Genomic DNA, 12,306 nt, shown 5'->3' with positions numbered 1-12,306 from the left:
TTTCAGACAGTATGCTACTGTTAAAATTGTATCATTTCAGACAGTATGCTGCTGTTAAAATGGTATCATTTCAGACAGTATGCTGCTGTTAAAATGGTATCATTTCAGACAGTATTCTACTATTAAAAATGGTATCATTTCAGACAGTATGCTGCTGTTAAAAATGGTATCATTTCAGACAGTATGCTGCTGTTAAAAATGGTATCATTTCAGACAGTATGCTGCTGTTAAAATGGTATCATTTCAGACAGTATTCTACTATTAAAAATGGTATCATTTCAGACAGTATGCTGCTGTTAAAATGGTATAATTTCAGACAGTATACTACTGTTAAAAATGGTATAATTTCAGACAGTATACTACTGTTAAAAATGGTATCATTTCAGACAGTATGCTGCTGTTAAAAATGGTATCATTTCAGCACCTGTGCTGATGTTAGTGTCTATTGTTGAAACTGTAGAATAAAAACCACTGTCTGAATACCGATTCATTATAATCACTCTATTTACTGTTCCACAGAATGACCACAGAAAGAGGTCATCATTTCACCTCAATGTGTACATCTCTTACATCATAAACCTAAAACCACAATAAACATCATTCAACCTACTTTAATAGGAATCAACCCGAAAAAGAGAAAAACACCTACAGGGGTAGATAGATAGCAGAGGGAGGGAGGGAAGGAAGGGAGGGAAGGGAGGGAAGGAAGGGAGGGAAGGAAGGGAGGGAAGGGAGGGAAGGAAGGGAGGGAAGGGAGGGAAGGAGGGAGGGACCGAGAGAGAGAGAAGGAGAAGGAGGAGAGAGAGGGAGAGAGAGAGAGAGGGAGCGAGAGAGAGAGAGGGAGAGAGAAGGAGAGAAGAGAGAGAGAGAGAGAGAGAGAGAGAAAGAGAGAAAGAGAGAGAGAGAGAGAGAGAGAGAGAGAGAGAGAGAGAGAGAGAGAGAGAGAGAGAGAGAGAGAGAGAGAGAGAGAAAGCGAAATAGAGAGGGGGGATGTATAATCAGAGACTGCTCTTCCAGACTGAGTCACTGCAGAGACCAGGTGTTCCGTCTGACTCACTGATACCAGACCTGGGTTCAAATACTAACTGAAATCTTTCAAATCCTTTTAGCATTTGCTTTAGTTTGCCTGATGTGCCAGATGGGCGGGGACTATTCTACTGGTTCCCTTGCATCAGGCAAACTCAGTCAAGCCCAGCTAAAATATGAAATTATTTCAAATAGTATTTGAACCCAGGTCTGTTAGCAACTACAAAATAAAACTCTGGATCAAAGACAGACTCCCAACGCCCCACTAACAGGAATGTAGCTCCTGACGTTCCCAACTGGTACCAACCACTGTTACAGCTTACACACTTTCTCCCTTTCTCCTATCCCTCTGGCTGGGGCTGGCTACGAGGCTAGCAGCTCTCACACTCAACATATACAGCCCAGACCTGGGTTCAAATGGTATTTTAAATGTTTTCATGGTTTCAACTGTGAATAGTCCTCTTCAAGATGGTAGCCTACCGCTCAGGCAGAGGAGGCTGCTGAGGGAGGACGGCTCATAACAATGGCTCGAACGGAGTGAATGGAATGGCATCAAACACCGAATATATTCACTCCATTCCAGCCGTTGTTATGAGCCGTCCTCCCTCTGCAGCCTCCACAGGGTCATCTAATACCTGGTAGAAAGTAAAGCAACAAAGGATATGGACACGCCCGGACATAAAAACCTGACCATAAAAGCCATTGTTCATACGTCTTCAAAGTTGTCAATGTGTGAATACAGAGAATGTATAGATAGGGTGTCTCTGAAACATGTATGAGACTAGGAGTAGTGTGTTTAAAACCTTCTCTAACTGGCCCCCTTGTGTTGTCCTGTCCCCTCCCCTCCCAGCCTCTCCCCACCCAGCCCCTCCGAGCCTAGCCCCTCCCCTCCGAGCCTAGCCCCTCCCCTCCGAGCCTAGCCCCGCCGAGCCTATCTCCTCCCAGCCTAGCCCCTCCCCTCCGAGCCTAGCCCATCCCCTCCGAGCCTATCTCCTCCCAGCCTAGCCCCTCCCTTCACAGTATAGCCCTCCCCTCCCAGCTTCTTCCATCCCAGCCTGTCCCCTCCTCTCCCAGTCCCTCCAAGCATCTCCCCGCCCCTTCCCTGAGCCTAGCCCCTCCCCTCCGAGCCTAGCCCATCCCCGCCGAGCCTATCTCCTCCCAGCCTAGCCCCTCCCCTCCGAGCCTAGCCCATCCCCTCCGAGCCTATCTCCTCCCAGCCTAGCCCCTCCCTTCCCAGTATAGCCCTCCCCTCCCAGCTTCTTCCATCCCAGCCTGTCCCCTCCTCTCCCAGTCCCTCCAAGCATCTCCCCGCCCCTTCCCTGAGCCTAGCCCCTCCCCTCCGAGCCTATCTCCTCCCAGCCTCTCTCCTCCCCTCCCAGCCTGTCCCCTCCCCTCCCATCATAGCCCCTCCCTTCCCAACTTAGCCTCTCCCTTCCCAGCCTAGCCCCCTTTTGTTCTCAGACACTACATGTACTTCCTGTGTGACTGGCTGTGGCTGTGCAGCCAGCGATTCTGTTTGTAGCAAACTTCCTACATTGCTTTGTTTTGTCAGGAAGTTATAAATGTAGAGTAAAGCCTCTCCTGCATTGTACCCAGTGTCCGCCTGGGTTGTATACAGCGTTTACCACCGTTCTAAGCCATCAATGCAGCCAGGACCTGGTCCCACATTTTTCACCCACACATTTCTGTCTGTCGGAGAACGAAACAGTCTGGACTGGCAAATATAGGATGCATCCCAAATGGCACTCTATTCCCTACATATACACTGAGTGTACAAAGCATTGAAATCACAAGAGGGACATGAATGAAGCAATGGCCACCACAGCCATTACCACCTCACATGGTGGATGAGGGTAATTCCATCCCTTCTCAAAGTGAGGGAGGGTTTTGTTTTCAGAATAAAGTCCTGAAGAAAGTCAGTGTTGGTTCACTGGTTCTCATGTTACTCAGGTGAATGGACCTTACATGAGGACAGGTTAAGGGCTTTTCCTCTGCATTCAGCCCCAGTGGAGGAGGGGGGCACAATGAATGCTATTGTACAGGAGGCAACTCATCTGTTTGGGACCAGAGTCGAGCACAGCCCAGTCCCACATTCACTGGAAGGCCATGTCATCTCACTGTGTGTGAACCTAGCACCACTGTGTGTGTGTGTGAACCTAGCGCCACTGTGTGTGTGTGTGTGAACCTAGCGCCACTGTGTGTGTGTGTGTGAACCTAGCGCCAGAGTGTGTGTGTGTGTGAACCTAGCGCCAGAGTGTGTGTGTGTGAACCTAGCGCCACTGTGTGTGTGTGTGAAACTAGCGCCACAGTGTGCGTGTGTGTGTGTGTGTGTGTGTGTGTGTGTGTGTGTGTGTGTGTGTGTGTGTGTGTGTGTGTGTGTGTGTGTGTGTGGACCTAGCGCCACTGTGTGTGTGTGTGTGTGTGTGTGTGTGTGTGTGTGTGTGTGTGTGTGTGTGTGTGTGTGTGTGTGTGTGTGTGTGTGTGTGTGTGTGTGTGTGTGTGTGTGTGCGTGTGTGTGTGTGTGTGTGTGTGTGAACCTAGCGCCACTGTGTGTGTGTGTTTCCCTCCTACGTCTGGTTGGTTACAGGATCCTCTGAGGTTTCCTGTCCACCAAGGTCTCAATGGGCTCTAGGTATTTAATGGAGCTGGGTTTTCAGTGGAGCCGGGTTTTCAGAGACTCTAGGTTTTCAGTGGAGCTGGGTTTTCAGTGGCTCTAGGTTTTCAGTGGAGCTGGGTTTTCAGTGGCTCTAGGTTTTCAGTGGCTCTAGGTTTTCAGTGGAGCTGGGTTTTCAGTGGCTCTAGGTTTTCAGTGGAGCTGGGTTTTCAGTGGCTCTAGCTTTTCAGTGGAGCTGGGTTTTCAGTGGCTCTAGGTTTTCAGTGGAGCTGGGTTTTCAGTGGCTCTAGCTTTTCAGTGGAGCTGGGTTTTCAGTGGCTCTAGGTTTTCAGTGGCTCTAGGTTTTCAGTGGCGCTAGGTTTTCAGTGGCGCTAGGTTTTCAGTGGAGCTGGGTTTTCAGTGGCGCTAGGTTTTCAGTGGCACTAGGTTTTCAGTGGCTCTAGGTTTTCAGTGGCTCTAGGTTTTCAGTGGCGCTAGGTTTTCAGTGGTGCTAGGTTTTCAGTGGCTCAAGGTTTTCAGTGGCTAAAGGTTTTCAGTGGCGCTAGGTTTTCAGTGGTGCTAGGTTTTCAGTGGCTCTATGTTTTCAGCGGCTCTATGTTTTCAGCGGCTCTATGTTTTCAGTGGAGCTGGGTTTTCAGTGGAGCTGGGTTTTCAGTGGCTCTAGATTTTCAGTGGTTCTAGGTTTTCAGTGACTAGGTTTTCAGAGACTCTAGGTTTTCAGTGGAGCTGGGTTTTCAGTGGCTCTAGGTTTTCAGTGGAGCTGGGTTTTCAGTGGCTCTAGGTTTTCAGTGGCGCTAGGTTTTCAGTGGCGCTATGTTTTCAGTGGAGCTGGGTTTTCAGTGGCTCTAGGTTTTCAGTGGAGCTGGGTTTTCAGTAGCTCTAGGTTTTCAGTGGCGCTAGGTTTTCAGTGGAGCTGGGTTTTCAGTGGCGCTAGGTTTTCAGTGGAGCTGGGTTTTCAGTGGCGCTAGGTTTTCAGTGGTGCTAGGTTTTCAGTGGAGCTGGGTTTTCAGTAGCTCTAGGTTTTCAGTGGCTCTAGGTTTTTAGTGGCTCTAGGTTTTCAGTGGTTCTAGATTTTCAGTGGCGCTAGGTTTTCAATGGCGCTATGTTTTCAGTGGCTCTAGGTTTTCAGTGGCTCTAGGTTTTCAGTGGTTCTAGGTTTTCAGTGGCGCTAGGTTTGCAGTGGTGCTAGGTTTTCAGTGGCTCTATGTTTTCAGCGGCTCTATGTTTTCAGTGGAGCTGGGTTTTCAGTGGAGCTGGGTTTTCAGTGGAGCTGGGTTTTCAGTGGCTCTAGATTTTCAGTGGTTCTAGGTTTTCAGTGGTTCTAGGTTTTCAGAGACTCTAGGTTTTCAGTGGAGCTGGGTTTTCAGTGGAGCTGGGATTTCAGTGGCTTTAGGTTTTCAGTGGCTCTAGGTTTTCAGTGTGGAAAAATGGGCTTCAGCTTGCTACTGTTGTATTGCTCAGTCATGAGGTTATGGCAGGCAGAAATCCCTCATTGTGGGGTAGTTGTACTAAATACAGTTATGGGTTCTGCAAGGATATGTTTCATTGGGCCGTATTTATAATCTATAGGGCCAAGAGATTTTCCTTTTCAGGGCACATGGTCATGGTCTTATCTTACCAATCAGGGAAAACCTACCATCCCTGGGCGGAACTGCTGAGTCTGTGTCATTTCACAGGGTTTAAGGGACTATTCAGGATTATGGCAATGAGGAAGTTAGAGGTAGTTGCGCTAACTAGCGTTAGCAGATACACATAGACTTCCAGCCATTGCGCTAATGCTAGTTAGCATTGGCTCACAAAACGACCTCAAACTTCATTTGAACTGAACATAGAAATATACAAATGGTATCCACCAGTTCATCTGACTCTGGAGAAGTAGATAAAGGGCCTCGTTGCCAACATCCCAAAGTATCCCTTTAAATCAACTCACACACTTTCCACATTTCAATACCCGGAAGAGACAGTGCTAAATAAAACAGAATGATTCCCTGGATGACACTTTCACAAACCAACTCTTCTGCACTGCCCTGCACAGAACAACAGAACAGTGTGTGTGTCCAACACCACGTCTGAGCTGTTCCAGGGATGGGCCATACCTGTCACATAACATGCCAAAGAGCATATAGACACACACAACCCCCTCCCCCTCCACCACCCCAAAAAATCAGCACATGAGAACTACAAGCTATCTCCTCATATCAACAGTGAGTCTAAACAAACACAGGCCTGTAACCCTCTGTCAGATCCCTATTACTGCAGGTCATAATTCCCCAGTGAAACCACAACATTAAACCTGTCTGGAAACAACGCGTGTTTTCAAGCCCGGAGGCCACATCATTTGATACAGTGAGAGAGAGCTGATGTTATGATTCAATGTCTATTGGACCCAGTGCCAGGGAAAGTGTTTGTCCAAACTGAAGACGACGCTTGAGTTGAGAAATCTAATCACCAACGCACCCTCACCAAACATAGCTGTCTTGTTTAGACTTTTACTGCCTTTATTGATGTTACATTCTTAAACCAACATGCAAACTGGTAGAAAAGATGTCTTTTCAAAGGAAAACTGGTTGAAATGATGTCCTTTCAAAGGAAAAACTGGTAGAAAATATGTCTTTTCAAAGGAAAAACTGGCTGAAATGATGTCTTTTCAAAGGAAAAACTGGTTGATATGATGTCTTTTCAAAGGAAAAACTGGTTGAAATGATGTCTTTTCAAAGGAAAAACTGGCTGAAATGATGTCTTTTCAAAGGAAAAACTGGTAGAAAATATGTCTTTTCAAAGGAAAAACTGGTTGATATGCTAATTTAATTTCAACCAGTTTTACCACTGACTGGACTTTTACCTTTGACAAAGGTCTAGCTCCAACCAACTGAGCTATCAGTATACCTGACCTCACTCCTATTTCAATCAATACATATAAATAGCCCAAGCAGAAGTCAAACCCATAACCTTGGTCTATGCAGCCCATGTGGGATCATTATATACCAGACTCCAGGAGTCAAACCCATAACCTTGGTCTATACAGCCCATGTGGGATCATTATATACCAGACTCCAGGAGTCAAACCCATAACCTTGGTCTATGCAGCCCATGTGGGATCATTATATACCAGACTCCAGGAGTCAAACCCATAACCTTGGTCTATACAGCCCATGTGGGATCATTATATACCAGACTCCAGGAGTCAAACCCATAACCTTGGTCTATGCAGCCCATGTGGGATCATTACATACCAGACTCCAGGAGTCAAACCCATAACCCTGGTCTATACAGCCCATGTGGGATCATTATATACCAGACTCCAGGAGTCAAACCCATAACCTTGGTCTATACAGCCCATGTGGGATCATTATATACCAGACTCCAGGAGTCAAACCCATAACCTTGGTCTATACAGCCCATGTGGGATCATTATATACCAGACTCCAGGAGTCAAACCCATAACCTTGGTCTATACAGCCCATGTGGGATCATTATATACCAGACTCCAGGAGTCAAACCCATAACCTTGGTCTATACAGCCCATGTGGGATCATTATATACCAGACTCCAGGAGTCAAACCCATAACCTTGGTCTATACAGCCCATGTGGGATAATTATATACCAGACTCCAGGAGTCAAACCCATAACCTTGGTCTATACAGCCCATGTGGGATCATTATATACCAGACTCCAGGAGTCAAACCCATAACCTTGGTCTATACAGCCCATGTGGGATCATTATATACCAGACTCCTGCAGTGTTTAAAACAATACCCTTGACAAGACCTTGAAATAATATTTAGTCCATGCGGACCTATGAGACTTGTTGGTGCCATGTGGGACAAACCCTACATGTTATACTAATCAGTCACATGTTATACTAATCAGTCACATGTTATACTAATCAGTCACATGTTATTCTAATCAGTCACATGTTATACTAATCAGTCACATGTTATTCTAATCAGTCTCATGTTATTCCAATCAGTCACATGTTATTCTAATCAGTCACATGTTATACTAATCAGTCTCATGTTATTCCAATCAGTCACATGTTATTCTAATCAGTCACGTTATACCAATCAGGTTTTTCTACCTGTCTCGTCTCTAACACTGCTCCTTCTGTCTGAGCTGGAGAAGGCAGCCTCCAGGTCCAGCCGTCCGAAGCGCAGGGCATATCCGTTCATCAGCTTCTTTGGTGAGAGGACTCCACTGCTGGCCGAGCCCCCGGAGGAGGAGCGCGCCCGGTGCCCTTTGACCTGGGCCGCCTTGTTAGTCCTCTCTAGAGACTTGGAGCGCCTCTCAGCCCGGGTCTCCAGGGCCCCAGCGTTCCTCAGACCCCTCTGGAGGTACAAGAGAGGTGTACTGGGAGAGAGTCGGGGGGAGTCGGGGTCCCCACCCAGCCATGCCCTGGTCCCCCCTAGCCTGACCCCACGGGGCCCTTGCTCTCTCTGGGTGGTGGGGGTGGAGGGGCTGCTACCAGGGGTCGAAGCTGGAGATGAGGCATCCTCTCTGGGGCTGAGTGGGCTGAGACCTGGGCATGCAGGACTGTGCTCTGGTCCTTCCTCCAGGATGGACTCAGAGCTAGAGCCCAGGTTCATGGGGTTCTGCAGGGCTTCCATGTAGGACTTACGGAACAGTCTCCGGGTCTCGAAGGACACAGAGTCCCTGGCGTGGCGGGGGCGGCGAGGGTTGGGGTTACTGAGGTCGGTGCTGAACGACAGGGTCCTGGTCCTCTCTCTGCTCCCACCATGGCCCTCCTCCCCCTCCCACTGGCCCTTCCCCGGACCACCACCACCCTCCCCAGCCAGCCTCTCTGTCTGTGGGCTACAGGAGTGAGAGTCAGGAGCTGCTCTCAGGCTGTGGTTCTGGTTGTGGTTCTCCATCCGGTGAAGTCCTGGGTTGGGATCATGTTGGGACCTGCTACTAGTGCTGCTGGGGTCCATTACATGGACCCGCCTGCTCAGGATAGCAGGCTCTGAGAAGGTAGAGTCTGCCCCCTGGGAGTGTAGTGATTCGTGGGAGCTGCGATGGGAGTCCAGGGTCCCCGTGGATCCACTGGTACTGCAGGCGCTGAGCTGGCCATGGAAGCCCGTGCTGTCGCCCCGTGTCTGCATGATGGCGTCTGCCGTGCTGCTGACGAACAGAGGATTCACCACGTTCTTCCACGGCGTCCGGTACACGACGGTGCCGGTGGTGAGCAACCAGTTCTGCAGCGGATGGAGGTTGCGCTCGTGCGTCACATTCTGCAGGAAGTCAGCGGTGAAGACGCTGCCGTACATGCTCTCCGGGATGGGGATCTCTGCGATGGCCTGGCCACTGGCCGACAGACATTTTATGACCAGCTTGGCAGCCTTGCGGCCCAGAGGAACCACCTGCAGGTAGAAGTCTCCCTGCTTCAGACGGACCTTATGGAGCGGGGCGAGCTGCAAGACCACCTTCTCGTTGATGCAGAAGGGCCAACCCTCATGATAGAACAGCCGGCCGTGGAAACGCACCTGTAGAGGAAGACAATACTTTATTAACCCATACCAGACTGAAATGTGTCTTCTGCCGTATCCAACCCCTCTGATATACACATACATACACTTCACAGATGTAAGCTCTTAATTTGTCACAGCAAAAGAATCCTGCAGCAACAGGATTTTAACATTTAGTCCATAATGTTGCTTGATCGATGATTAGGCTATTAGCTGGCCAAAAGTAGGTTACATGAAAAGTGCAATACTGTTAATATAACCATGTGTTAGTGTGGGTTTTTCAGTCAATTTAGGTAAATCAGGAAAATGATCAGCAACAAAAGAGTGATCAAATGATGACCCTACATCTGTAGATTAGAGAGACTGGGGCAGTGTGAAACCACACTGCAGCACCAGGTATAGAGAGATGGACAACAGATTAGAGGGACTGGAGCAGTGTGAAACCACAGGGCTGCACCAGGTATAGAGAGATGGACAACAGATTAGAGAGACTGGAGCAGTGGGAAACCACAGGGCTGCACCAGGTATAGAGAGATGGACAACAGATTAGAGAGACTGGAGCAGTGGGAAACCACAGGGCTGCACCAGGTATAGAGAGATGGACAACAGATTAGAGAGACTGGAGCAGTGGGAAACCACAGGGCTGCACCAGGTATAGAGAGATGGACAACAGATTAGAGAGACTGGGGCAGTGTGAAACCACACTGCAGCACCAGGTATAGAGAGATGGACAACAGATTAGAGGGACTGGAGCAGTGTGAAACCACAGGGCTGCACCAGGTATAGAGAGATGGACAACAGATTAGAGAGACTGGAGCAGTGTGAAACCACAGGGCTGCACCAGGTATAGAGAGATGGACAACAGATTAGAGAGACTGGGGCAGTGTGAAACCACACTGCAGCACCAGGTATAGAGAGATGGACAACAGATTAGAGGGACTGGAGCAGTGTGAAACCACAGGGCTGCACCAGGTATAGAGAGATGGACAACAGATTAGAGAGACTGGAGCAGTGTGAAACCACAGGGCTGCACCAGGTATAGAGAGATGGACAACAGATTAGAGAGACTGGAGCAGTGTGAAACCACAGGGCTGCACCAGGTATAGAGAGATGGACAACAGATTAGAGAGACTGGAGCAGTGTGAAACCACAGGGCTGCACCAGGTATAGAGAGATGGACAACAGATTAGAGAGACTGGAGCAGTGGGAAACCACAGGGCTGCACCAGGTATAGAGAGATGGACAACACAAAAAACAGACAGTCACTCAACACAGCAAAATATCCTCAGTGTTATACAGTATCACTGACGCGTTTTAGAGGCTCTTACAGGTATAATGTAGAGAGTGTATAGAAGTTAATTTGGAAAGTATTCCGACCCCTTGACCTTTTCAACATTTTGTTAGGTTACAGCCTTATTCAAAAAATGATAGCATTTTTTTCTCATCAATCTACACACAATACTCCATAATGACAAAGCAAAAACTGTTTTTAGAAATTTTTGCAACCAAAAGCCCCCCGGAAATATCACATTTACATAAGTATTCAGACCCTTTACTCAGCACTCTGTTGAAGCACCTTTGGCAGTGATTACAGCCTCGAGTCTTCTTGGGTATGACGCTACAAGCCTGGCACACCTGTATTTGGGGAGTTTCTCCCATTCTTCTCTGCAGATCCCCTCAAGCTCTGTCAGGTTGGATGGGGAGCGTCGCTGTACAGCTATTTTCAGGTCTCTCCAGAGATGTTTGATCGGGTTCAAGTCCGAGCTCTGGCTGGGCCACTCAAGGACATTCAGAGACCTGTCCCGAATCCACTCCTGCGTTGTCTTGGCTGAATGCTCAGGGTCATTGTCCAGTTGGAAGGTGAATCTTCGCCCCAGTCTCAGGTCCTGAGCGCTCTGGAGCAGGTTTTCAACAAGGATCTCTCTGTACTTGGCTCCGCTCATCTTTCCCTCGTTCCTGACTGGTCTCGCAGTCCCTGCTGCTGAAAAACATCCCCACAGCATGATGCTGCCACCACCATGCTTCACCGTAGGGATGGTGACAGGTGACGCTTGGTATTCAGGCCAAAGGATTCAATCTTTAGGTGCCTTTGGCAAATTCCAAGCAGGCTGTCATGTGCCTTTTACTGAGGAGTGGCTTCCGTCTGGCCACTCTTCCATAAAGGCCTGATTGGTGGAGTGCTGCAGAGAGGGGTGTCGTTCTGGAAGGTTCTCCCATCTCCACAGAGGAACTCTGGAGCTGTGCTCTATCAACTGTGGGACCTTATGTCATCTATAAAATAGCCTCCAACACTCTACTCAACAAATTGGATGCAGTCTATCACAGTGCCATCCGTTTTGTCACCAAAGCCCCATACACTACCCACCACTGCGACTTGTACACTCGTTGGTTGGCCCTCGCTTCATACTCGTCGCCAAACCCACTGGCTACAGGTTATCTACAAATCTCTGCAAGGTAAAGCCCCGCCTTATCTCAGCTCACTGGTCACCATAGCAGCACCCACTCGTAGCATGCGCTCCAGCAGGTATATCTCACTGGTCACCCCCAAAGCCAATTTCTCCTTTGGTTGCCTTTCCTTCCAGTTCTCTGCTGCCAATGACTGGAACGAACTGCAAAAATCACTGAAGCTGGAGACTCATATCTCCCTCACTAGCTTTAAGCACCAGCTGTCAGAGCAGCTCACAGATCACTGCACCTGTACATAGCCCATCTGTAAACAGCCCATCTATCTACCTCATCCCCATACTGTATTTATTTATTTATCTTGCTCCTTTGCACCCCAGTATCTCTACTTGCACATTCATCTTCTGCACATCTACCCTTCCAGTGTTTAATTGCTATATTGTAATTACTTCGCCACCATGGCCTATTTATTGCCTTATCTTACCTCATTTGCACTCACTGTATATAGACTTTTTGTTTTCTTTTTTTTCTACTGTATTAATGACTGTATGTTTTGTTTATTCCATGTGTAACTCTGTGTTGTTGTATGTGTCGAATTGCTATGCTTTATCTTGGCCAGGTCGCAGTTGCAAATGAGAATGTCACGAATCCCACCGAAGGTGGCTCCCCTGCCTGCTCGGGCGGCGCTCGGCGGTCGTCGTCACCGACCTACTAGCCGCCGCTGATCCTTTTTTTCCTTTTCGTTTGGTTTGTCTTATTGTTTGCACCTGTTCCTCATTTGTCTTTTGATTTTGGTTATT

The 12,306-nt window shown here is 48.4% G+C and overlaps 1 protein-coding gene across 1 annotated transcript in view; it reads right to left on the bottom strand.

Moving 5' to 3' along the window:
• The window catches only part of LOC106590969 (pleckstrin homology domain-containing family G member 4B), a 93,259-nt gene that overhangs the window by 54,227 nt on the left and 26,726 nt on the right, over positions 1-12,306 (bottom strand). Inside the window, 1 exon segment of the mRNA XM_045697041.1 lies at positions 7,720-9,121. Coding sequence (XP_045552997.1) covers positions 7,720-9,121 — 1,402 coding nt within the window.

This window comes from Salmo salar, chromosome ssa02, assembly GCF_905237065.1.
Source record: "Salmo salar chromosome ssa02, Ssal_v3.1, whole genome shotgun sequence".
NCBI lineage: Eukaryota > Metazoa > Chordata > Actinopteri > Salmoniformes > Salmonidae > Salmo > Salmo salar.
This window is presented reverse-complemented; position numbering and strand designations above follow the sequence as displayed.